Below are 27,279 nucleotides of genomic sequence, written 5' to 3' on the forward strand. Positions count from 1 at the left end.
GAGGCTGAGGAGTACATCTCAGATTTGAACAAGAATAGTCTAAATCTCAGCTTCACAAGCAGCATTAGTCGAAGTGAGGTGTTCTACTTAGACCTACGGGTCTACGTGGAAGATAAGAAAATACAAACCGCCATGTTTAGAAAACCCACGGCAGGTAACACCATACTACACTCACGCAGCTATCATCCCCGAAGTGTGATTAATAACATCCCCCTGGGAGAGTTCTTGCGAATGAAACGCAATTGCTCGACCACCAAGGAGTTTGTAAGTTCTAGGGAACAGTCCAAAATGAGATTTTCTGCAAGAGGCTATGGGAAAGGAATTCTCACGCAAGCAGAGCTGAGGAGCAATTTGGTCGAAAGAAAGGATCTATTAATTGATCGATCCAAACCTAAAGATGACAAAATCAGGCTTATTACTGACTTCTCTGAAAAGTCTCCAGAAGTCTTCAATGTAATGCGGAAGAACTGGAAGATTTTAAAAACAGATCCAATAATAGGGAAGTCTCTATCTGATCACCCCTTAATAACCTACAGAAAGGGGAAATCTTTCAAAGACCATCTTGTAAATAGCCACTTTGAACAAAAAAGAAAAACTAAACCACCTGTTTCTGGCTTCTATCCTTGCATGAAGTGTAAGGCCTGTAAGAATTCACAGAAAGTCAAAGAGTATTACATACCTGGTCAAAAGAGGAAAGGAAGAATAACTAAGTTGTTGAATTGCAATTCCGACTACACAGTCTATTGTTTAACATGTCCCTGTGGGAAGAGGTATGTAGGGAGCACGGTCAAACAAACCAAACTCCGGGTCTTAGAACACATGCGGGCGATTACATCCAAGGACCCTAACTACCCAGTAGCCCGTCATTTTGAACAGGAACATGATAGCAATAGCAATCTTCTGACCTATTACATCCTAGATCAGTTGGTTAGAACAGAAAGAGGGGGCAATTGGGTAAAAAAGCTGAGAACACTGGAATCAAGATTCATTATCCAGTTACAGACCAAGACCCCGGGAGGGATGAACAATGAAGAAGAGATGTGGACACACATCTAAGCATCCCTCCTGTTGTCTCCTTTTCTCTTTGTTGAAGAACCAGTAATGTAAATTTGTATATAGTTTCCTTAAAACAGAGTAGGATGCTGTACCATTAATGTCGAGCATATTATTTCCTAATGTGTTGATTAATACATATGCAGTCATTTATCAGTTGATCAGATTTGGTCATTGATGAAATGCCTATTCAAGGCTAGAATGTATATAATGTAAATGAATGCACATGCCCATTCAGGGCTGTAAATGTAAATATGATAACTGCGATGCAAAATATGGTGACGCTAAAACCATGTGAACATAGACGACCTTCACGATAAATTTGAGTGAAACTCGCACATGTTGGTACAAGCGGCACACTGGCCGTCTAAATTGATGGGTTAAAAATCTGATAGAGCATCTACATTAATGAAATGTTTCGTTTCTAAATGCTAGAATGGACAAGATAGTGATTCAATTATCATTTGTTTGAGTTTGCGTTTATTTGTACATATGTAATATATAGGATTGCATATTCAAAGATGGCCGCCGCAAAAATAGAGAATGCATTGTTTAAAGGTACCTTCGTTTATGTTTATGTCAATGAACTGACACGTGACCAATGACGACCACGTTGTCACTTGATTTAAATTGATGTGTAAATAATGTCAGTTACACTGACGAAGGCGGAAACGCCGAAACGCGTTTGCTAGCTGACTATCGAGAGGTTTATCGAATAAAGCTTGGCTGACCTACGCTACATCTGCTTTGAGTGCTCTCATTGTTCGAAACCCGGGAGCTTTGGGGTTTCTGAGTCCTGTCAATATATATATATATATATATATATATATATATATATATATATATATATATATATATATATATATATATATATATATATATATATATATATATATATATATATATATATATATATATATATATATATATATAACTTATAACTTGAATCTTCATGAAACTTTACAAAAAGGTGCTCTTTTTCGCCTAATGTGTGCATGGAAAATTTTGAGGTGATTCGTCATGCAATCTCTCCTCCTCAGTGACTATGGCGGCACAGACAGAGGAACCAGAAGCCCATCAATTTATAGTGCAGGAATATTTCAAAATGTATTCAAAGTAAAACAATGGTCGAAAGGGGAAAATTAAAGCCAACACGATTACTGTGGCACTATTTTGTACTAGCAAACATTGTTTGTCCTTCATCCCTTTCCATGGACCCTTATGACTACAATGCTCACGCCTTCACATTCATGGGATTGCTTGGTATCCATTTTCCAGCATATCCTACCTATACATTTCATTTACACATATCAACAGGTTAAAAATGTACACAATGCAAATTCATATTCCCTGTTTCCCACATTGTGTATATTCAATCCTGATTGTGATACACTATATCATTTCTTCATTCCGCTGTCGAGACATATGCTTTTGCAATTCTGCCCTTTGTTGGCCATTCTTAAAATTCAAGATTCCTTATATATTTTTCTATTCCCAACCCAAAATACAAAATCCAGTTGTTCTCTTAAAATACAATATAATACAAGAACCCTAATATATTCACTTTGTTGCATTAGTTTTCTCAAAAGTGCATGTAATTTTTTAGTGGAGATAAATTAAATTGCACATATCCATGAAAAGAGAGCGATACTCTCCTTTTTGTCTTAAAATGCTTAATCTTCTTTGCACTCAAGACTAAGACTCAGTACACTCACTAGGAAATATTATCCCTCCAAATGTGTTGTACACAATTTCTGAACCAAAAACTCGAATTTCCTTTATGGAAATTTCCGGGAAAAAAATTAAGTGCATTTGTTGTCCTAAAAGGAGGGGATATTTTTATGTCCATTGTAAACGCACCCATCATTTCCTTTAGAGTGTTGTAAACATTTTATTTATACCCCTCAGCAGGCCTACATTGCATTAAATCTATCAGAAATGTAGAGAAATGTCATACTTTCATTGCACTATTTTTCCAAAATTGTAATAATGTCCATATGTTTTCCCTGAGATAAAAGGCCATTCCTTGCACTGTTCAGCAAGGAAATAAAGAGTGTGGTGCATTCCTTCCAAATGTGTTAAATATTACAGCAGACTTAAAATAACTGCAAAGAGAGGTCACCATGAAGAGAAAAAGATTTCATACTCCTATTGCATTATTTGAAAAAGAGATAGAGAGCATCATTTTTCTATAACAGGAGGAGGGTATTCGATCCTAATGCATTTATGTTGTCAATGAAATAAAGTGCATAGTGCATTCACTCCCAATATACTAATTGATGCACAGCATCTAATATGACTACAAGATATTTGAGATGTCCATAAAGTAATATAAGTATGGAGGATAATTTAAGGGGGATAGATTTGATCCCATGCTCATATTACGCTGTTTCATGTTGAGATAAAGTCCCCAGTGCTTTCCTAATAAGAATGCACATTTGTTTAAGTCAAATAGTGCGCATTCCAGTTTACAATCCCTTTCAACAGATCAGAAATCTCCTCATTTTAGCACCATTCCATAATTTATAGGTGCACATAAAGTTCAGCATCTGTGTTTTGCCCCCAGGGTATTTCAGTGCCCAGGGTTAGAATCAGTTTGTGACTCTTGCCTTCCTAACTCCTTCCCACTGTCTCCTCCATGGGGAGGCACTTTTATATGTCTAATTCCATGAAATGAGAATCCCTCTAATGAGCCTTGATGGTGTTGCATACAGTGATTACCCATAGGGTCTACTTTGTTACCCGTTTTCAATTGCTCTTATATGTCGTTTTTTTAATCATACTTCCAACATACAGCTTTCCACATTTTTACTTATATTAAATATTATAGGCCTGATTAACAAAGTTAAAGTTAGGCCATCATTACTACTTTTTGGTATTCCCAAAGATAAATTCCTACTAATACCTTTACGACTTGTATAGTGTAATTATACTACTAGTAACTTACCTTTGTGAATACCAAAAAGTAATAAACTTATACTTAGTAAGTACAGTTAGACAGAAGTCTGAATTGACTAATTTTTGGTAATCACAAAGGTAAGTTAATACTAGTAACTTTACTAATAGTAACTTTACTGTTAGTAAAGTTACTAGTCGTAACTTACTTTTGTGAATATCGAAAAGTAGTAAAGTTCGACTTTTGGTCTAAGTTAGACTTTTGGTTTAATTTTACCTTTGGGAATCATGCCCTCTGTGTTACAAGTTATCATGTCCCATATAGTGATTGCATGTCCTCTTAAAGGGTTTATAGCTTTTTCGATTTTGTCCATACTGCCAGCTTTGCACGTGTTACATTTGGTTAAAACTTTTCCACTTTCCATTCAACAATCACTTCCAATTTCTGAGTTTAAAAAACTTTGCTTTAAAATATGACCCAAAGATATTGTTTTCATATAGTTATTCTTGGATTCGGGCATATATATTTCCTTCGATGTTGATCATATTCCAAGATATGCCGGTTCTTTTTTTTTTAAGATCTTTCTAATCTTTGTTTTTGCTTGATTAACTTCCAAGAATAATATGTCAGTGTGCATAGATAAATTGATAGATAGCTAGATAAATAGATAGATAGATAGATATGGTACAAAAATATAGGTTTGTAACTTGCATCTGCTTTAGAAACCGCAACATTATTTTATCGATATACAATTATTATATATATATTTAAGGCTCCTTGTTTTCCGTTCTTACAGATTTTACAGATAAATACAGACCGAAAACATTTATTTTCTTGTCTGTATTTATTTTTAAACGTGGATAAAGATGGAAATTGGGTTGCTTTTTGAGTAATTCTAAATTCTGTCTGGCATGACTGTCAGGCCAATAGCTGTGTGGATTGATATGTAAGGGGGTTAAAAAAGAAAGGTATTTTAGTAAAGAGACTTTAACAGTTGTAGATATGCACAAGGTTGATACAGAAATGTGCATATTTTCATATAATTACATTGATGAATATTCTGAGTATGTTCACAGAATTGAAACCTAGCAGGCATTCAAGAATAAGGGCATATTTATAGGTTAGATAAATGTGGAAATATACAAATTTTAGCTTCATTTTTCCACAAAACCCAAAATAAATATGGATAAATACAGATAAAATCAGCAAAAAATAAATATGGATAAATACAGACGGAAATGTCCAAAAAATAAATACCATAAAACCGGGATCCCTATATATATTATACGCACATGTGCACAATCCTCATGATTGCACGTTGTAGGTGGCCCCACCAGTTTTATCTGTGACCACCTTGTGTGTCCCCTAAAAATCCCTCCTAGAGACACTGAGGACACAAATAAATAAATTAAAACACCCCAGTTTTGGGAAAACAAGAAAAACAAACAAGGCTCATATGCCATGTTGTACTCCAGTTTTGGAAACTGCCTTTGTGATCTCTCAGGTTACGGGTCCCAGAGGCAGTGTCGGGGACACAAAGAGCAAGTCAGAGTTCACAGCTGTGACCCCTGGCAATACCTAAATGGTGTCCATGCCTGTATCATTTTTCCTTTAGGGAGTAATTGTATAAATGCTCCCAGGTGGGTGGGGAATCCTTGAAATATTTTATTAATTGGAAAATGCAAAATGCCAATCATTTCTCAAAATAAATGTCTCAATCTTACCCATGTCATGGAGGTTCGACCTTTAGTGTTGTACCGACATTCAGTTATTAGGTTGTCACCCTGCAAAGAAAATATAAAGGCTATAAATCGGGACACACATTAAGTATATTATTTTAATTTTAAAAGAAATGTATAGTTTTTAGATATTGCCTCAAACAGTAGGATCATGCTACAGGAGTCGTTAAGTGCTGGATGTTTGTATAGCTCCTGCTTATCCCTGAGGTCATCTTGGTGCTGAATAACAGATGTTTATTGCTGCCTAACTAAGTGGCACTGATTTTATCAATTTTGGGAGGTTGAAAATCTGAGTGGACCCATCAGGATTAGAACCTGTGATAATGAGGTGAAACAAAGGTTCGAGGAGTGAAGGGCCGCTGGACCCATCATAAGACATTAAATGAGTTAGTACATTTTCATTTTACTTCTAAGACATATGTTATTTGTTTTCGTCAATGCAGTGTATGCCACTGTTGGTTAAGCATCACTTCCCTTTTCTTGGGGAGTTAAAATAGCCTTATAGCCTACCATAGTGGGCTACATGGCTATTAAAGGCCCACTCCAACAGTAAATGTCTGAGCTGAAGGCGAGAGCCTTTAACAAGAGAGTGGACCTTTAATGGCCGTAATAGCCCAACTACAATGGGCTATAAGGCTACTAGAAGTGGCAACACTTAAGATTAACAGGCACATCAGATTCTAAATTCATTGAAATCTTCAGCAGATCCATAGACTACATCCATAGACTACATCACAGTGGTGAAAACAGAAAATCATATAGACAGAGTTGAAGTACATCACTGAAGGAATATGAAATCAGCATAAAGTCTGCCAGCAAAATGCAGGGGGAAATACAATGTACATCAGGATGACATATGCTTCACCAGTGGTAATTTACTCCAAAGGTGATAATGATGGCTGGGATTCATATTTATGGAGCTCACTGCTATCTCTTCAAACTAGTCCTGGTACTAGTTTGAGGCTTACACTGACCAAACCAACACACTTTTCAGCTGTTTGGATGGCACAATAGCAGACATACTGCCATGGTAAGCTGATTACAAAACCTAGTGGCATGAAAGGAGAAGAAAAAAACCCCAATAAACAGTTTGTGAATTTAAGAGGTAATAAACAGATCAGTGTTTACAGAGGGCAGTTATTGGGTGGGCTATAAGGAAACAGCCAATGTTACAGATACATATGGTGTTAATCACAAAGGTAACTCTCCTTGGGAGGAAGCAACACCTGTATCTTTACTCTTATACTTTTCAGTAACTTTATTACTTTTGTCTATTCATTTTTTTAAAGTTACTCAAAAGTGTAGATTTACATATCTTTGCTCCCTGTAACAGTTGAAGGAGCCGAACCTTAGAGTATAAGTTACTACTGCCAAAAAGGAGCAGAAGTAATTCCAACACCATTCATGGCCAGCCACTGGTACTGCAACATCCTCCCATGGAAAATAATGGAGACAGGGACTTAATAGAGACCCACAGTGATAAAATACATTGATCTAACCACTGTCCTGGTGGTGGAGAAAGCTGCTTACAAAGGAAAAGTAAGTAACAGTAACTTTACTCTATTAGACTAATTTTGAACAAATATGTAATTAATTTATATAATTTAAATTTAAATTAAGTTAAAACGTTCGAAAACAAATCCCACCTAAATTAATATGTTTGTTTTTACTATTATGTTTTTAAAAATAACAACAGGTCATTAATAGAAATAATTTTAAAATTCATGTAACTTTCTTCATTAGTTACATTTATTTTTGAATTATAAAATGTTATTAAAATATTTTATCATAAATTAACATTTATTTTCATTTATATGCAATTTTCTAACATGAGATTACATTAATATATATTTTTTAAGTTTGGATAAACTAATTAATCTTAAACTTATTCGCTATGGGTTTTTTTATCTTAAGTTCCTATTCCATTTTCTATGAGAGGGTTTTGCAGTGTAGTGGTTGGCCATGTGTGGCACTGGACTTAATCCAGGGTAATTTTTGTCTGTAGTAACTTTACACTAATAAGGCTGATTCAGAGGGTGCAGACATGTAAGCTTATGCTGTTAAGTACATTTACACTCGGAAATGGTGAATAGCCAAACGTAGTAAATACACTACAAAGCCTATGAGTGAATTTATATGAGTATATTTATTCACATATAAATAGACCCCATGGGAGGTTGAGATTTACACTTGTAGATGTGTGAATTGCATTTTGTATTAAGTACTAATACTGAAGTACTATTTTACGTACTACAGAATGTAGTTTGCGAATAAGTGTGTTTCACAGCTTTTACAAAGATAGAGGTGTAAAACCAGGGCAGCCATAGGAAACCAGGACAATGGGGACAGGATGTACATGTCTTTACACATCTGAATGTGAATATTCATTTACACACAAAAGTGGCATTTTCTAGTTTCCCAAAATGATACTTGAAAGAAATTGGATTACTGGTTGTGGGAGTTGTATGCCTACCCTCTCAAAGGGAGTGCCAATGACAGGTCATAGGACCAGGGGAGCTTTTAACTTTTCCCTGACTTCTCGCTGGCCTGCCAGATGGGACAGGACCAACAGAATGCACCCGAGGCCCTCTTTATCCTGGGCCAATAGAAGTGGGCACAAGCCTGATGAAGGTCTTGTCTTGCCCTCAATATCCTGCCAGGGGTATGTCATGAGCCAACTTCAGTAGGAAAGGTCTGTAACACTGGGGGACGATCAGCAGTTTAAACTGCACATCTAGGCTCAGCAGTGGCAAGCCTGAGGCATGTGTAAAGGGCTACTTAAGTTGGTGGCAACATTAGTGCTGCAGGCCCACTAGTAGCATTTAATTTACAGGCCCTGGGTACATGGAGTGCCACTTTACTAGGGACTTATAAGTAAATGATATATGCCAGTTAGGGTAAAGCCAATAATATTATGTTTTAAGGAGTGAACACATGCACTTTGGCACTGGTCAGCAGTGGTAAAATGCTCAGAGTCCTAGGTCAAGCTAAAACAAGATCAGTAAAAATGGAGGATAAAGGCAAAAAAGCATGGGGGAAGACCGCCCTAAGGCTGATAAGGCTTGCAGTGGGCTTTAAGCAGACATATCGAAATAAGTTTAAATGCTTACATTGGCTCCCTAAGATTTAAGCTACCAAAAAAACGAATAACATAAGTTGGAAGAGAATTTTGCAATCAAGCTTTTTAACCTTTATCTAATTTACATGGTCTTTTGATCACACATACTCTTTAAAATGTTGCTGAGTAAATGCCTGGACAAAATAAATATCTTTGAGTACATGCTCAAAGCAAACCTAAGGGTGATTTTAAAGAGAATCCCTACAACGTGTGTGCCAACTTGGCAGTAAACTAAAGTTGCAATCACCTAGCTTCAGGGGCTAACTAAATCAAAAGAGTCCACATCCAATATCTGAACCTTTACAAAAGTAGAAAAAGACATTATCAAATAGTTTTCACAAAACTTCTTGGGTTGAAATTGGAAATTGTTATATTGAAATCAGAGGTTGCTCATTCATTAAGGCAAGCAGGATTTCTCACAAGGATCCTGCGATTTCTGACATATGGGAAGGGAGGTAGTTCGGTTTAGTAGCCAGGTCTGCTGGATCAGTGGGCCAATGCAGCCACTGCACGAATTTGTGTATGATATTGAAGTCACTTCAACTAGAAAACAATTACGAGGATGTTAGCATAATCAATTTTTTTAATTAAATACCATGAATTATTTTTAAATGATTTTAAAAAGAGCATAGTTTGAATTTCTTAACACCATCGCTGTTTGACATATTTTTCTTCTGTGCTGAGGACCAATATAAATGGGTGTGGTCATGACAAGCTCAGCTCGTCATGAGCACACGAGCACAGTGCCTCATGACGAGCTCAGCTCGTCATGAGCACTGAAGGGGTTAAAGACTAACGGAGCTCTATCAGAAATAAGAATTCTAGCATCAGTTTTAGCGAAATATATAATGAAATAAAGATTCCTACAGGCAATATTGTCCGTTCCTCTGCTAAATGTTGGAACTCCTGGAAGTTGAAATCAAACTCGCTGTCAAAGGCAAGCATCTTTTGTTCTTCTCCGTTTCGAAAATGGCGCGTCATGATTGCTTCCCCTGCAAGGTGGGCATGCAGCAAAACAGCAAACACGTGGATCCCACTCGGCCTCTCGCTTCCCAGGGCCTGTTTGGGAAAAGAAATTGTTTAGCGAGTAATCACACTGGTTCAAAGCAAAACTTTAGGGTGAGTTACAGCATCTCTCAACAAGAATAATGAATACCCTTATAGTATATAGTATGACCATCAATAGTTAGAAACAACCCTGCACTTCATTTTCTATAAGAGCCTATTACTCATATCAAAACTATTCTCCTGAGACATATTACTGACATCATAATACCTCTTTTGATTATTGTGGCACTTACTTATAACCTGCTACCTCCTCTGTTGTCCATTCTGGGTCTAGGTGACCAATGCTTTTGGGCATCTGACAATAACAAATGTGCTAAAAAAAATCATATGTGATTCAGGCCCGTATTTATCATTTTTTCACACAGTGCAAATCAGCAAGCCCCCTTCCTGCGCTGCATGCAAAGGAAATGGCAGGAGTTTGCTGTAATTAACATCATAGGGCATATTCCTGTTCTTTTCGAGCGCTGGTGCACTTTTGGCTATCTAGCACCAACACAAGCACCCTAGCATCATGGTGCAAGCATGCCTGCCTTGTAGGCAGGATTGTTTTTGTGTAGGAAGGGACACCTTCCTCCATAAAAACAATCCTGAGAGGTATTTTCCTCTTTTGATGTGTGCTGCAGAATGCAGCATGCAGCACACGTATGAATTGGAAAGAATTAGGAGAAATTAAGATATTTCTCCACGTCATGCCTCACCAGGAGTGCTTTAAAAATATATGGTAAGCTCTTCTAGGGTCATGGATTCAATGACCCAGGAGATTTACTGTGTTCTTTTTTTTGATATTGCTATGGAGCTTCTGTGCTCCCTGCAGCCCTCCAGAATATTAAAAAAATTCTTGGTGGTAACCCTGCCCCTTCTGGGGGCACCACCAGGAATACATGAACAAAAAATAGTAGTAAATAGTAGTAAAAGCCCTCATAGGCCAATATGTGGAATTCCTTGCCTGGATCAGTGAATAAAAAGTGAGAGATCCTGCCAATAATTTGTTATTCTTTTCTTTGTTTTTTTAAATGTTTTGGGTGCCCAAGTCCCACCTGGGATACCCACACCCCGCAGCCCCTGTCGACTCCCCAGCACGCATCTGTTGTGGGTGTTGGCGGGAGATGGACATTTAATTTTTACCATGTGTGCCCCACTGCCCACACAGGGCATCCACATTTTTTTTATTTTTTTTTATCTAAGTTGTGGGCTGAGGGGGACCCTAAATGACCCCTGTGGCCGCTGCCAGCTCAACAGCCAGCCCCATGGAGGGTGCCGGCGTAAGTTAGCAAATATTTTTCCTGTGGGTTCCCTGGTGCCCACCAGGGGCATCTGCAATAGAAAAAATGTTGGTGATGTCTGGGGTAGCCCCAAGGACCCTATGGTCATTCATCCAGGTGCAAGCGGGCAGCTTCCGGTGCTTTGCTCCCTTCGGATGGGATCAACTTTTTTCAAAAGGAATCTGTATTGTATAGCTCTGTAGGATATTGCGTGCTTTCTGTCTGATCCAATGAAGCTTTCAGTGCACAAGTGGACTCTGCTGAGCACTTCATTACTCAGCGTCAGATCCAGTAGAGCTTTGTATTGATCCAGTTAAGGTTTCAGCTGTGCAGTGAGGCTCTGCGTTGCTTCACAATGGATCTGATGGAACCTGCAATTAGACACAGAGAAGCATACTCTGACTACATCTACGGCTCTATGACCTTGAAGACAGCACTTGGGAGGTAGGACTCACTCCCACAGAATCCAGCAGAAGGGTCTAGTTTGGCCCGATGAGCTGGAAAGCAGCTTCAAGAGGAGGTACATCAACTGACCCTAGGAGTCACTTCCACAGTCCTGATTTCAAGGCAATCTTGTCCAGTTTTCCTTCTTCTGATAATAAAGCAATCCTTCTTCTGAATCTCGCGAGGTCCAGAAGTGTTCTGATGAGAGGTTCAGGGATTGCCACTTTTATGCCATGCACCAGCCTGTGGGTGAGGAATGTCTAACCCTAAAACTGGTTCTGGTTAGTGCTTCTCTTTCCCCTGGGTTTGGCTGCAGTTTGTCTAGTGGAGCAAAGGGCAGGCAGGTGCAGGTGTGAGCTGCATGTGCCAGTGACAGCGCAAGTATCCTCTGAAGTCAGGGAAGGACTGGGTACAGCCCTTAGGCCTCTCTTTGAATCTTAGGAAAGAGCAGGGTCTAGCCCACAGGCTGTACTGCATAGGAGAGGAACACCTTTCCCACACCCAAAGCCCTTTGTCAAATTTCTGAAAGAAATACACATCACACCACAGGAATGCTATTAACAGTCATGTGACCCCACATACTGGTAAAAAAAGAGTATTGGTTTTAGGCAGGAAAATGTAAACTTTCTAAATGTGGGATTTTTCAAAATAGTAATTTCAAATCCAACCTCACCCTTAAACACCTTTTAAAATTACAACTAAATCAGTTGAGGAAGTATTTTTTCTAGCTGGTTCCATACTGAATTTATCACTCATTAAATGTAATAACATATATCAGGAAGGCTAGCCTTGCCACAGTGAAAAAAGACTTTGAGGGCTTCTCCACAATGGAACACGTAAAACGTAAGTGCACATGTCCAACTTTTTAAATATCATGCACCCTGCCTATGTGGTGTTAGGGAATACCTTAAAGGATGATTTATAAATATTTAAAAAGGAAGGTTTAGGCATGGCAAAAAGATGTCCTTGCCAGGTGGACATGGTAGCTGAAACTGCACTACAGGCTACAGTGGAAGGCCTGAGTCAGATTTTACAATACTAGTGGGTGCACAATGAGGTGCAGCCCACTTATAGCATTTGATTTACAGGCCCTGGATACATATAATACCATTTAATATGGAGTTATACATAAATCAAATGTGCTTAATAGTGGTGTACAAATTTTAACATGTTTGGAAGGAAGAGCACAAACAATATATCACTGGTAGCAGGAGTAGATTGTCCAGAGTCCTAAAGCCAACAGAGATGAGATCAGTAAAAAATAATTGTTAGTGAAGGCAAAAATCTGGGGGAATGCATACAAAAGTACAAAAGATAATCATTCATGTATATTATTGCAACTCCAAAAGGACGTTGGGCATTCAGAATGCGTGTACATACAATTATAATATTCTCAGGATGTGTTTGGGCAACAAGTTGCCTTTGTCAACATAGTCAGTGCCATTTTGCTTTTGTGTTTCATATTCACATGTGATACCATAGACATAAAGATTAAATTATATACATGTGTCAATAAGTACGTAGAAAATCATGATAGAATAAAATGCTGTCACAGTACATACGCTTAAATTCAGCATACCTTCATGTTGTAGGGCCTTGCATACGAATATATGACTTTACAATGCAAACAATTACAATGCATGCTTTTACAATGCAGTTTTTACATTGCAGCTACCATTACATCGCATGATTTTACAACGCATGCCATTACCACGCTTTTTAAAAACTACCATAATAATGCATTCCATTACTACGCGTACCATAACAATGCATACCAACACAACGCATAATTCTTTTAGGGCAACATTAGGGTAAGTGTTGGATAGTGTAGGGATAACAATTACTATTCCCACTCCATTGCAACAGTAGGGAAATTGTTGGATAGCATTGGGGTAAAAATTACAATTCCCATCTACCCCAAATCCAATACCCACCCTAAAACTAAAAAATCTCCATTACTTATCTTATAATGTGTTGACCTGGAACACGTTGTAATGGTATGCTTTGTAATGGCATGTGTTGTAGTGACATGCACTGTAATGGCATGCGATGTAAAGGCAGTTGCGTTGTATCAGTTGCGTTGTAAAAGCAGTGCATTGTAATGACTGCATTGTAATGGATGTTTCCCCTCGCATACAGTTCTCAGTGTTCGGGAAGCTACCCACAAAACATAACAATATGGATGGATTCACGAGTTAGGCACATGTGTACTGGTGCCCCTGTAGGCTTATACATAGAAAGGTAGGTGTCAATTTCAAGTATTTATGTACACACTGCATCGTAGTCAATTTCATGTGCCATGCATAGATGTATATATATTACCTAGTGGCAGACGCCATTAGGTCGTTATAGTCAGGATTGTATTTGTATATGAAAAGTGCTTTTTCTTTCTTCTTATATCCTTGTCACAATGTTATGAATCTCCATGAAACTTTCCAAAAAGGTGTTAGTTTTAACTAGTTTGTGCATGGAAAGTTGCGAGGTGACCATTAAGTGAGGGCCAAGAAAAAAAGGGGTTGTAAAACACAAAATAACCATACAATTTCCATAGAAGACTTAAGAGAGGCTACCCCGAAAACTACTGAACGGAATTACAGAAAATTTGGCATGAAGCTAGATCTTGGTCCACAGATTGTGATGTTTGCAATTTGGTGTAAATTAATTCTGTAGTTTTTGATAAATTAAGGATAAAAAAGAATTACTGGAGGGTTGGGACCATGAGAGGCTCGAGTGACTTTTGCATGAGAGCCAATTTAAAAATGGAGTATTCTGATTGGCCCAGGAAGCTTCATTTCCCTTAGGCCAGACTCTGCGGGAGTGAGTGCTCTGATTGCCTGCCAATATGAGGGAAATGTTACTAGTAGCCATTATAGGACTCAGGGACTTAATCCCCCTGTGCTGAAAAAATATAGATATATAAGGGGACAGGATATGGTTACACTGACACCCTAAATTCCATTGAAGGGGCACAGAGGGACTCTCCACGGGGCAAAAGCAAAGAAAAATTGTCAAAAAGGGATCCAAAAACAATTGCGGCAGAGCCTCATTTATTAGGTATATACACCCAGGGAGCCTATCCCCAGGGCTGCATTTATAAAGAGGAGGGGGCTGCATGGGCCCCATCCCCAAGCCATATGAGTACAAAGGAAGCCCAACCCCAGGGCCAAAATGCGCATGCTGGGGCAAGGGGGGGGCCTGAGCCTCCAGAGGCCCTGGGAAGCCCAACCCCATAGTCCAAATTAATTTATATGGGGAGGTGAACCACAAGCCCCCCCCCCTTCCTGAGCATCCAGAGGCCCCAGTGAGCCAGCGTCTGGGGTTGGAATTAGTTTATATGGGGAGCAGGGCCAAGCGGTTCCCCCTCCCTTGGTCCCTCTAAAGACCCCAGGGAGCCCACATCTGGGGCTGACATTTTACAAAATGGGGATGAGGGCTGAGCTGACCACCTCCCTGAGCCATTAATTGGCCCGGGGACCCCATCTTCCGGCCCAGCTCACAAGCAATGTCCTGGGGAGCCCACCCCTGAGACATAGGGGTTGACCAGCCCACACCAGCATGGGCAGGAAACCTGTGTTTGCTCTCGCTTGGATGGGCGGGGCATTTTCAAAACTCCTACCAAGCGGGAGCAAAGAGGAAGCCTGACTCTAGTTGTCTGGAGCTCTGAAAACGCTTCCGCCCGCTGTGTGCTGATTTTTGATGAGTTTTCCTGCCCGCACTGAAGCATGCAAGGAAATAGATCAAAATATTGTTCCTGCTTGGAGGGAGCAGCATTAGCAGCTGCTCCCTGTGGACAGGAGCAATACTGGTTCTCACTGCATGCAAAGAGCTGGCTGGGGCCTTGTGGCCCTGTGGCTCCCCCTGCAGCCCCCAATAAGTATATAGTGTGTGCCCTGGGTGGGCACTATGCCACCCACCTTTAAAACATGTGTGCCCTGGGGGTGAGGCTGATAGTGGCTGGGTATGTGCAGCCCCGGCTCCCATTAAGTTTTAGAAACAACCCTGGGGGGTGGGGTAGAAACAGCCCAGGGTGATGGGGGGTTTCAGGTCCTAAGAATCCTCATGGAAGGGAGCCGTGAGGCTCCCCTCACCTGTATGTAAATGAATGGTCCTGGGAGATGGGGTCCACAGGGCCTAACAAGACTCAGGGGGGCACATGGGCCCCTTCCCATTTATGTAAAGGAGTGACCCTGAAGGATGGGTCCCTAGGGCCTAACACAGCTCATGGAGAGTGGCAACTTGACTCCCTCCCCTTTTTTTTAGAATGGTCCTAGGGGATGGGGTCCTCAGAGCCTAACAAGGATTGGGGAGAGGAGTTATCCTAACGGCTAGGGTGGTCGACCTCGACTCTGGGAAACTGGGTTCGAGTTTTGGCAATGACGCGGAACATCCTATGATTCCGGGCATGTCACTTAATCTACCCGTACCTAACAAAAATGAATGTGTCCTCATGTAATGCAACAGGTGCTATGTAAGGCGCTCTGATACCCGATTTCGGTCAGGTTCACGCTATATAAACCTCGCCCTCGCCACCGTCCCACGGATTCACAGAACCACCACCGGAGAAAGATCATTCTCCTACCTAGCAGCCAAGACAGGGAACTCCCTCCCCACACACCTACGAATGACCCAGGACCATCTCACCTTCAGGAAACACCTCAAGACCTGGCTCTTTGAGCAGTAGCAGCAGCGGGCTCTCGAACAGCAGCATCCCCCCCTTTTCTCCTTCCAGCGCCTTGAGACCCTCTCGGGTGAGTAGCGCGCTCTATAAATGATTGATTGATTGTAAAAAAAAAAAGGATTGGCGAGTGGGGACGCATGGGCCCCCTCCCCCTTTATTGAAATGAGTGGATTTGGGACATGGGTTCCCTAGGGCCTAATAAGGCTCAAGGAGGGGAATAGTTTGGCCCCCTTCCCTTTATTTGTAGTAATGGCCCTTGGGTAGGAGGGCTCAGGGAGAGGGGCCACACAGCCTGTGTCCCCTTTTTTTAATATAGATGGCCTTGGGGGATGGGGTTCCCAGGGCCATAATAGGTTCGGAACCAGGCCGTACACAACTTGGGAATGGTTGCATGCGGTGAATCTCTCCTGTGCATGACTGAAAGCCCTGCGCAGTGTGGGGTTGGCTGCATTCATGGGGTTGGCTGCCTTTACGAGGATTGAACGCAGGGTTCGTTTTACATATGGTAATTAAATATTACTTTACATTTAGAAATCCTTGAATTCACTGAACAATTCAAAGGTTAAAGTAACATTATAGTTAGGTGTGATAAAAAGAAATGCTTTGTTTAAAAGAAAACCTTAGAAATTCACTGAACAGTAATGTTATTGTTAGGTGAATTTATCAGTGACAACATTAACCATTAGAACTAAAATAAAACACAGAAATTCACAAGTTATAGTCAGCAGAGCTATCTATACTTGTGCCCCTACCATGCACTGCTTATGACCTGACATATGACAACACTCATGACATGTTCTATCATATCATTCATGACATCAATGATGTGGATTTGTATTAGGATGCCCATCCCTAAGCCGCCTTAAATTTCCCTTAACTGCAGTCATTTTCAGTAACTAGTCTCCATTTTAACACCAAGCCCTAGGTCCCTCCCATATTTACTACAAAGTAAAACAATTATGTATTTGGAGATCTCCACCACTGTGGAAGAGAGCTCCACAAATAAAAGAAAAGAGAGGCAATGGGGAGGTCTCCGGCCATGGGTTTGTGAACTGCATTCTGTAGTACTACTTTATGCTCTACAAAATGCACTTTGTGAATCAGGCCTCAAATGCATGAAGCTCTTCTCTGGTTGCTGCCTTACCTCCATTTGGAAGAGCGTGCTGAAGAAAGAGAGGATGCAAAATTGGCTGGTGTCAGCCATAATCTCCTTTAATAAAATGTTCGGAGTCCTCTATGACTGCTGAGATTACAAATAATGCACTGATGATTGACATAATGGTGGGAGCAAAGGAATAAATAAATATATTTGCTGATGAGCCTCACATGGCAGGCCTTAAGAAGAACTGACGATAACTAAAGCAAAGTAGCACTAAATTCTGAAGGATATTTTACAGCCAATGCGGAGGCACATTACATTTGTTTTGCCCTCATATTATTAAATTTCAGTCACTAAGCGTTCTGTAAATGTCGAGATCGAGTCGAAGAATTATTTTCTTTGTTTGCTTTTGTTTGTCCTTTTAAGCATTCGAACAAGGTGTACTTATTCAAACCAGCCATGAAACATGCCCAGCTAGCTTTCACGTTTTCTTGAACACCATGTACCAATCAAAAGTGAATCTATTGCTTTACATGCATGCACCTACCTCTTCCAGGCACTCCATCGTGCAGTGACCTTCAGAGAGGAAAGAAGGCATGCCTGGCGGGATCATATGATGGAGGCTAACCCACACACCTGTCTCTAGGACCCCAGCGTCGTGTTTTCTCAAATGTGGGGTGTAAAACAATCGAAGTCCAGAGCTGTCAGTCAATCCTGTGAATAGAGAACACCATGACGCGCACTGACGTAATACATACAGGATGCCAATAATAGCCAACCGGAAGGAGCTCATTAGACCGGTTTACACATTTGATGGGAGTGAGAGACAGAGACCACACTGTGCTGTAGCTGGGACAGAGGCTCTCTTTCACACATACTGAAGTGAGGATCCCTGTGAGACAACAATATCAAACAGTCCAGTACATTTTGGTGGTGACCCACCTATCTCCTGAAGCCAAAACCCTGCTCTGATAGGTGCAATTAATTCGTGCAGCACAATGACGCATCACATTATCACTACCACTGTTAGATGGGACTGCTGTCACTAAGCATGGGCCATGCAGCAATTATTTCAGGTCAGAAAACACTCTGGAGCATATTTACAAACCCCTTGCGCTGCCAGTGCATCACTTTTTGTGATGCACCAGTGGCGCAACGTGCTGCCCCATATTTACAAGGACAGGTAAAGATACCCTGCATGGCTTTTCGTGTCCTTATAAATATGGCCCCTACTCACGCAACACTTTATGTGAAAGGGGCGTGCATGGGTGTTGCTATGGGTGTACCCAAGCAAAACCCATGTATTCTGCTGCATTTCCAGATTCACGAGAAATCGTAAACCTGGAAATGCGTCAGAATGTTATGCCACTCCAGGGGAGGCGCAGCGAGGCGCAACAAGGAGAAATATTCACATTTCTCCTTGTTCTTTCCTCTTTCTATGTGTGCTGCATTCTACAGCACACATAGGAAGAGGAAAACACCTTGAGTTTGTTCTTGTGCAGGAAGGTGTTCCTTCCTGCACAAAAATATCTCCCGCCAGTGCAGGCATCCTTGCACCATGGAGCAAAGGGGCCTACGTTGGTGCACGGCATCCAACTGTGTGCCAGCAAAGGGGAAATCCCAGGGATGCATCATATTTTTGTAAATATGACGCATCCCTGTGCTTTGAAATTGCTGCAGTGTGGCAAAAGGGTTTCCACTTTCTTGTAAATAAGGCCCTCAGTCTCCCCTAGGTATGTCATCACATACTGATAACATCTACAAAAGTGGTTTCTTGATTCCTCCTTTCTCAGAATCTTCTTACAGCAGTGCCCAAAGCTGCGGTTTCCATTCCCTTAGAAAACAAAAACATATATGGATGCACTTGATGCTAATGAATTTCAGTGTTTATCTCTAACCTTTCTTAACCAACCAGGGCACTGGTAAAACAACTGCAGGGGTAAGTTGAGTCCACTGACAATTTCTACCTTTTGTCCGGTCTCAGTGAGGTGCTGAGTTAGTTCTCGCAGCAATGAGGCATGGCTACCATATACTGGCTGATAAAGACATTGTTATCAGGGCTCTGGTCCTTTTGCCTCCATCAGCCCCTTTCAAGAACGTCCACAGTAACATTGTAGTGTCTACAAGTGGGTACATTAAGGTCCATCAAGGTCAGACAAATGGCATAGAGCAGATGTTTTCTTTATTTTGTTGTGCGCATTCAGAATGTCGCTCTACTGAATCGTCATTGAGATCCATTTCAATAGCACGGCATAGTGTCAGTTTTGGCCTATCTCCACTCTCTTACTACTATAGTTGATTTACCCTCCTTGGTGGTTCATTTTTGTTTCTTTACATTTTAAAGCTTTTCACCCAGATTGTTCTGGAAACAGTTGCTTATCCTCAGTTGCCCAGCTCCATTAAAAATGTCCTATTGTCTTTAGATACATTAATGGGTCTAAACATTCTCCAATTACAATCTAACAATGGTCAAGATTCTGGTCAAGGGTAGGTTTGGGACAAGTATTCAAACTCTATGGTCAGCATCCTTAGAGACCTGCCCTGAAGCAGCCCAAGTAGTCAAGAAACCGACTGTGTCACCACTATCACAATGCCAATCAGTCAGAGGAACAGGGCTTAGGCATGTGCAGCATGTACATGGGCGTTACAGACTGACTACACATGGCTGTGAAGAACAGGTAATCACCATGCCGTCTTACCAATAAGTGTCTGGCTTCCTGTTAATTGGGAATAGAGCCAAGTCAGAGAGTACCAAAGCTTTAACATAACAGTGGCAAGTTCACCAGCAATCCCAGCTAATATCATAGTTGCTCTTGCACTTGACTGAACATAATGGAATTCATTCTCATAGTGAAACCATCCACTTTAGGCTAAAGTCTAGTAAATTGAGGCCTGAAATGTGGAATATTCAATAATGGAAGATTCATCACGTATGATGCTAGTTATTCTTAAATCAATTTAGTGCCCTTGCTTTCGGCGCAGAGTGTCTAAATTCCCCATTCAAGTTTATATGTTTTATAAGTGACTTTTAACCAGACTTTAAGAGTATGTTGTGCTAAGGGCAAGATTAGATGGATTGAGCCTGGTTGCCCTCTTGCATTTATATGTGTATAAACGGGCATGAGTTGCCCTTTGCATTCTATTATTAGCAGTGTCATATGTGTCCTTGCTAATTAGCAAAGGCATATTTTGTGTAATCTACACTGAATAAGTGCACTGCAATCCTGATAAGGCCAGCAACATATGTTTTCAACCTCTTGAGTATTTTGAGATCCGCAGGAACTCTCCATACCTGTGGTGTTCCAGCTAGTGAATACAACTGCTCTGGAATTGGGAGAGTAATTACTTATTTTCAGGGTAAACCCTGAGGATCCCACTTGCAATCTTTGGTATCTCCACCTCCTCCAGAGTTACCAATGCCCATAGTATTGGTAACTAAGGGGATGGAGAGAAAGGGGGTGGGGTAGTGAGGACGTCATAATGGGCCCTCGGGATACATGACCTACAGTGAAGCACTTTGGCAGACAAAAACTATGTTTATACCGAACTAAATTTTACCAAATTGTACCTTTGTACCTTTCTTGCCAAAAAAATCACGTTCTTTCAGTAAGATATAGGCAAAATGTACCTATACTATTAAACAAAGTCAAATTGTAGTGCAGTACATAATAATGTCAAAAAGTGCTAAAAGGAGAGCTACATGAATAAATCTATGCAGCTGCCCATTATTTGGACAACAGAGGCGGCAAGCATATTACTATGACAAAAATACTTATAGGTCTTCTATTACTTTTAATTATTTTTTTTAAACAACAGATTTCAGTTTTCAAGACCCAAAATCAAGTTTACTTCATTGGCTTCAACGTCCGATGGTTATGATACCACTATACATAGTTTCTGTATATGCACTTACCTTCCTGAAATGTTGGATTATCGTAATGCACTTCCATAAGGACATACTTTGGATCTGTTGATGAACCAATGGATAGACCAACATGAGGAGGATATGTAAAACCCTGGCAATGAGATATACAATTGTGCTTTAAAGATGTATTACTGCATTCAAGTTTGAGTTTTTTGTTAAACAAGAATAATAAGTTGATCAATTAATACCACCTGCAGTGTGTGAGTATAAAACATCAGTTTTTGAATATTTCATTCTGAAGTTATTTAAATTTGAAAAAGATAGAAGAGAAAACTTCTATATGGTGAGAACAGAAGGCTTTGAATGTGAAGCCTCCATGATGGCATGAAAGCACTGCATGATTTCTTCATATTCCTGTAATTTTACCTCTGAAAATTGATCAGTGGAGCCCTTATTTTTCACAGTTCTGTCTTGATTTTACAGAAACTGATGAAGACCTATGCATCTCAGGAGACATATTTATATCAGTATACCATTCACATATTGTGTTTCATTCCTTAAAAAAAGGAACACATGTATATAGGGCATTCACAATCCAATTATTACATTTTAAAATCTAGGGAATGAGCATTGAAGTAAAAAGAAGAAAATGCTCGTTAAAAACAGCTCTTACTCTGCACATGTTGTCTCAACATTATGTTTCTTGCTACAAACCTGTATGATAATTGTTTACCTTTTCTTTGTTTTGTTTTGCTTTGTTTTTGAAAACCTAATAATAACCCTTTGTACTAAAAAACAGCTCTTACAGTTGTCAGGGTTTCTAGCCAAAAGAAAGAATTTTGATATCAAGGAATCAATAACTAAAAACTATAGGTATAGATGGTGCCAATCCTCAAATGTTCAAAGGTACTCATTATGAGTCTGGCATAACGGAATTACAGCATGGAATTTTGCTCTACCTGATTTGAAGTAGGTTAGTTGTTCCACACACCCAGTTTGACTAGAAATGGTAAAGCCATCTCTAATTTTACCCTGTAGTAATTCCTCAAGGTAAACATGCATGAGACTTTGGTGCAGCAGCAACCACACCTGTTGACCTTTTTTTTTACTTCTTCACATGGTGCATACAATGCTCCCTGCTGGAAAACAGCCATCCTTTCCGACCTGTACTCCCCCAACCCCCTCGCTCACACCCCCATCCCAATGAGAGATCACTGCATACATTTACCACCTGCTCAGAGCAGGTATTACATTTACAATATTAAAACCCATTGAATTGGAAATTCCTGTTTGTTTTACGATCTGAGTAATCAGTTCCACAGAGTAATTCCTTATTTCCTGGGGATTAACCTGTAACTGCACAGTACTGTGGTGAATTTTCAGCATCTAATGGTAAAATTGCATGTGCTTATACCATGGCCCCAGTACTGTGAAACTCAGAAGGAGAGTCAAAGCACAATTGTCGATGAGATGCTTGAAAACCTCCCATAGAGACAACAAATAAGAAGGCACGAGAAAACCCTTTTGTGCGTCCATCCATAGGATTGTTCACTTTAGTATCAGCAATGATAGTGAGTTGTGTAAACAGCTGCAGCCTACGCAGGTAAGAGTGGTGGGGCTGGGGTTGGGGGTTTCGCCATACTACGACGAGGTAAAAATAATTATTTATTTATTATTCCCTCATGGTTTGTCAAAACCTGCCCCAACTAGGCTCCATCGCTCTTAGCTGCACGGGCCACTCCTGGGTGTAAAGCAACTCCCCTCAATATGTAGCTGGTTACAGATATGCAAAGTAGATCTCTATCATGATTCAACCCAGATATAATATCTTATTGTTGTGAGTGTGTAAATGCATGGAGGGGGGAGATCATATAATGAGTTTGAAGTGAATTGTCGTTTAGACGATATGCTAAATTGTATGTATGATAATCGCACTGAGATAATGTTGATAAATTGACAATTAAATGCAAGAAGTGATCGGAATAATATCCTGTATAATTAGCTACACTATGCTCCAGAGAAGACACCGGACTGAAAGCATGAGTCATGTGGAGTAAACACCTTGAAATGCCGTTTCCCTAGTAGAGCGATTTAAGGACTTAAACACAACCTTGTGCCAGAGCAAACCACAACAACCATATACCACAAGCCTTGCTTCAAATACAGAGTTTTCCTCTTTTTATCTGCAAAAGTACAGAGTGTTTCCCACCACTTCGAACATAACTGAATTGCCAATTATCACCAAAACCGAGCGCTTGAAGCCAATTCCCATATGGTTTCACCAAGAAATTTTGATGTTTGGTCTAAAGATTGGACAATCTTGCTGAAGCTTTGTTTTGGTTCCAGGTCCTGAGAAGAACCCCCCTTAGAGTACGTATGGGTTCAAAATGCGTTGACCCCGTTTATCGACCAAACGAGTGAACATGCATTTATTATCAGGCTAACTCTTTTATGCACTTATGTTCAAAAAATTGTTTTACAATTTACTGAAGAAACTACTTGGGTTAACTAAATATTACACTGTTTGGCCAAAGTTTAGACTAGGATTGAGTTGAAAAAGTAGGACATGTATTTCTCAAAAATACTCTCCAACCCTTCTGTTCTGTTCTTTTTCTCTCCCCCCTTGTTTTCGTTGCATTTAAGTAATTCCTTTATGTTGTATGAGAATTTTGTTTTGAACCTTAGCTTGCCTTATTGTTGTTTATTTAACATACATTTGTTGTCCTTTCAATGTCTAGTGTTGTCCAAAATATTTGAATATATACACTATATGAAATATGTGTTATGTTATTTTCTGTGGTAAATTGAAAATTGATTAATAGACTATTGTGCAAACAAATAAGATTGCTTCACAAAATTGGAACCACAAATTCCTCTGGAAACCAAAGAATAAATACATTATTTTTCTTTTCAATCACAATTTGTCCGTGTGATTTGAGGAAGTAATTTGTTGATCTTGTATCAGTATTGGCATGCGTGTTGTTGCTAGTTTTTGTAGATTGGTCTAGCCTAGTCTAGCCTGGTCTAGCCTGAATATGGGCCAGAACCCTCTGTTGGTGATCATTATAATATCTCAAAAGCAGTATATCCGGTCACTAGTTGAACGAAGTTAGATATGTTATGGCTAAAGGTGATGTAAACTCTAGGATTTTTGTGTGTGAATGGGCTTTTCCCAGCAAACGCACAATCATCCCAAACCTTCCAGGTAGGAGCACAAAAATGTCTGATTAATTACATATTTGTCCCAATATGGTATTTCTGTTTAGTTGCCGAATTCCGAGTACTTATAGTAGATGGCAGTAGGGGCGTGGCTAAGGTGCCAGAGGAAATGGCCACAGTTTTGGAGAGCTCCGTCAGAACGTAGTCACGAGAGCTTTCCAGGTGTTGCGAACAGCCCCCCGGTTCTAGAAACTGCAACAGTCAGCAGTAGAACGCTCACAGTCTCACAGGAGCGCTTTTTGGTAAGCGAAGCAAGAGGAACATGCCATATTTTACAATCTCCTCATCAGCGGATCGCGCCTGAAGAGCGGCTCCCTACGCTCAATTTACCTCGCGTTCCCTTGTAAACAAAGGGCTCTATCAGGAAAACGCCTCAAGATTGGAAAAGCCTCAAGATAGAAATGTCCTCATTACCAATAAATAGGGTAAGAGGTTTTTCATTTTTCAGAGACTCTTTGTTGTTTGGTATTTCACAGCTGAGGAATAACCGCCACTTTGATGTGGATATCGCATCATTTCTTTGCCACCTATATTTCACATTCTGACCATCGGCAGATTGCACCTGAAGAACAGCCGTTATTTGAATGCTTCAGTGATCCCCTGTGTTCCCTGCGCATATTTTGCCTCACAACATCCTGTAAAAAACAGGCTTTCCATCAGGAAAACACCTCAAGTTTAGAATGTTGTCATTACCAATAAACGGGGTCAGAGATTGTCCATTCTTCAGTCTCTTTTTTGCTGTTTTGTAGCTCATGGCTGAGGAAAAATCGTCATTTTGATGTACCTAATGCAGCATTTCTTCACCACCTATTTTTCATTTTATGCCACATCACGCTGAATTTTGACTTGTGCATTCTGTGGTAATTGGAGGAAGAAGATTTTTTCATATCTGAGGAATGACCACCAGTTTGTTCTATATTGTTCTATTTTGTTACCCTAACAATACAGTGTAGGATACTGTTTTCCTCTTCAACAAAGTAATATCTTGTCTTCATGCGGTTAATATTGGACTCATTTCAGTAGTATGCTGGTTTTTGACTACCATATATGGGAACTTTAACACAGCTTTTTCTATATACGTTTTAATAACCAAGATCTTCTATATCTTAAGGGCAATGTCACACTACAACAGAAATTCACCACAAATAAATAAGTCCAACGTGTCTTTGGAGGACATTAATCCATTCAGTGTTTTGCAAGACAATATGGAAGATGCAGCTAATGACGTTCCTAACACAAAAAAATGCCTCTCCACATAGCTCTCTCCCAAATTCAAAAATTTCTTCTTCTAAATTAACCTCTTCTTCTACTTCTACAACAGGGAAAAGAGTCAAAATGAATTCTCCATCTCCTACGAATACCTCCTCTTCTATCTCTATGGAGTTCCTACTTGAGGGAATTCGTTACCTTAAACCTTACATGGCAGAAACAAATTCAAGTCTTCAAAACCTTGAAAATAAATGGTCACACACTGAACAAAAAGTAGAGAATCTTGAGAAGAAATTCACTTCAATTCAAGTTATCACTAACCAAGTTCCATGTATGCCCAGAGAAATTCAATATCTTAAGCAACAAGTTGAAAACTTGGAAAATCGAAATAGGGGTAACAACCTACGCATCTACGGACTCGTGGAAGGCCTTGAGGGATCGAATACCATATCCTTTCTTCAATCATTTTTGCCTACGCTTCTTGGTCTCCCAAATTCTCCAGCTTTGAACATTCAACGAGTGCACCGGTTAGGTCCAACTCCTTTTTCCTCTACTTCCTCCTCTACTGCAACAAAACCTAGAGGTATCATCTTGTACTTTTTAGAATATACTGATCCACTTAAAGTTCTTCAAGCTGCCAGGCAGAAAGGGAAGATTACTTGGAATGGTTCTAATCTTTTCTTTGCACAGGATTACGCCAAAAGCACTGTAGATCGTCGATAGAAATTTCTGGAGATGAGGCCTGCTCTCCGATCTTTGAATGCTTGTTATGGCCTATTCCACCCTTGCCTCTTTAAAGTGACTTATAACAACAAGACGATGAATTATGAAGATCCAGCGATACTTCAACAATTTCTGGATTCTTGCAGAAATGATGCTATGGGCATCCTAATAATAATAATAATAATAATAATAATAATAATAATAATAATAATAATAATAAAGAGGTTTATAAAGTGCCTGGTGACTCCATCTCGGCGTGTCCCCGCGCTATGGAGAAGAGAAAAGTTACGTGAGATAGGTAGGCCCCGCTCTATAGATTGTAGAGGTGTGTTTTTAGGAGTTTTCTAAAGTTAGCCTCTGTTTCTAGTAGCCTAAGGCCAACCGGGAGTCGGTTCCAGTTGTTGGCTGCTAGCACTCTGAAAGAGCGGCCTCCCAGTTTAGCTTTTTTTACACGAGTCCTCAGTAGGCCTGTTCCCTTTGAGCGAAGTGCTCTATTTGGCTCATAAATTTGGACAAGGTCCTGGAGATAACGCGGAGCCTTGTGCCATATGATCCTGTGGCACATTAACAGTGCTTTAAACATGACTCTCTTCCTGATCGGCAGCCAGTGTTGAGCTGCAAGAGAGGGTTTAGATGCTGCTCTTTTGGGGAGTTTTAGGACCAAACGTGCTGCTGTATTTTGGAGGACTTGCAGACGCCCCAATCTTTTTTCAGTGGTACCTAGGAATAACACATTTCCGTAATCCATATGGGAGGTTACCAAAGCTTGAGTCATGGTCCATCTGGCCTCCACCGGAAGTAGATCTAGGGTGCGATTGAGAGTTTTAGCACTCCAAAGCATGTTCCCACTAGTCTATGAATATGGCCTTCATAGGATAGTTTGGGATCGACCCATATCCCTAGATT

At 40.2% G+C, this 27,279-nt stretch overlaps 1 protein-coding gene across 1 annotated transcript in view; it reads right to left on the reverse strand.

The window, feature by feature from the left end:
• MOXD1 (monooxygenase DBH like 1) overlaps window positions 1–27,279 on the reverse strand; it is a 773,208-nt gene that overhangs the window by 101,211 nt on the left and 644,718 nt on the right. The window contains exons 6-9 of the mRNA XM_086925392.1: window positions 21,271–21,373; window positions 17,905–18,071; window positions 9,674–9,865; window positions 5,674–5,733 (exon numbers count right to left, since the gene is read on the reverse strand). Of these exons, the coding sequence (XP_086781518.1) occupies window positions 5,674–5,733; window positions 9,674–9,865; window positions 17,905–18,071; window positions 21,271–21,373 (522 nt within the window). The remainder of the gene's footprint in view (window positions 1–5,673; window positions 5,734–9,673; window positions 9,866–17,904; window positions 18,072–21,270; window positions 21,374–27,279) is intronic.

This window comes from Lissotriton vulgaris, chromosome 6 (genome assembly GCF_964263255.1).
Source record: "Lissotriton vulgaris chromosome 6, aLisVul1.2, whole genome shotgun sequence".
In the NCBI taxonomy this organism is placed as follows: Eukaryota; Metazoa; Chordata; class Amphibia; order Caudata; family Salamandridae; genus Lissotriton; species Lissotriton vulgaris.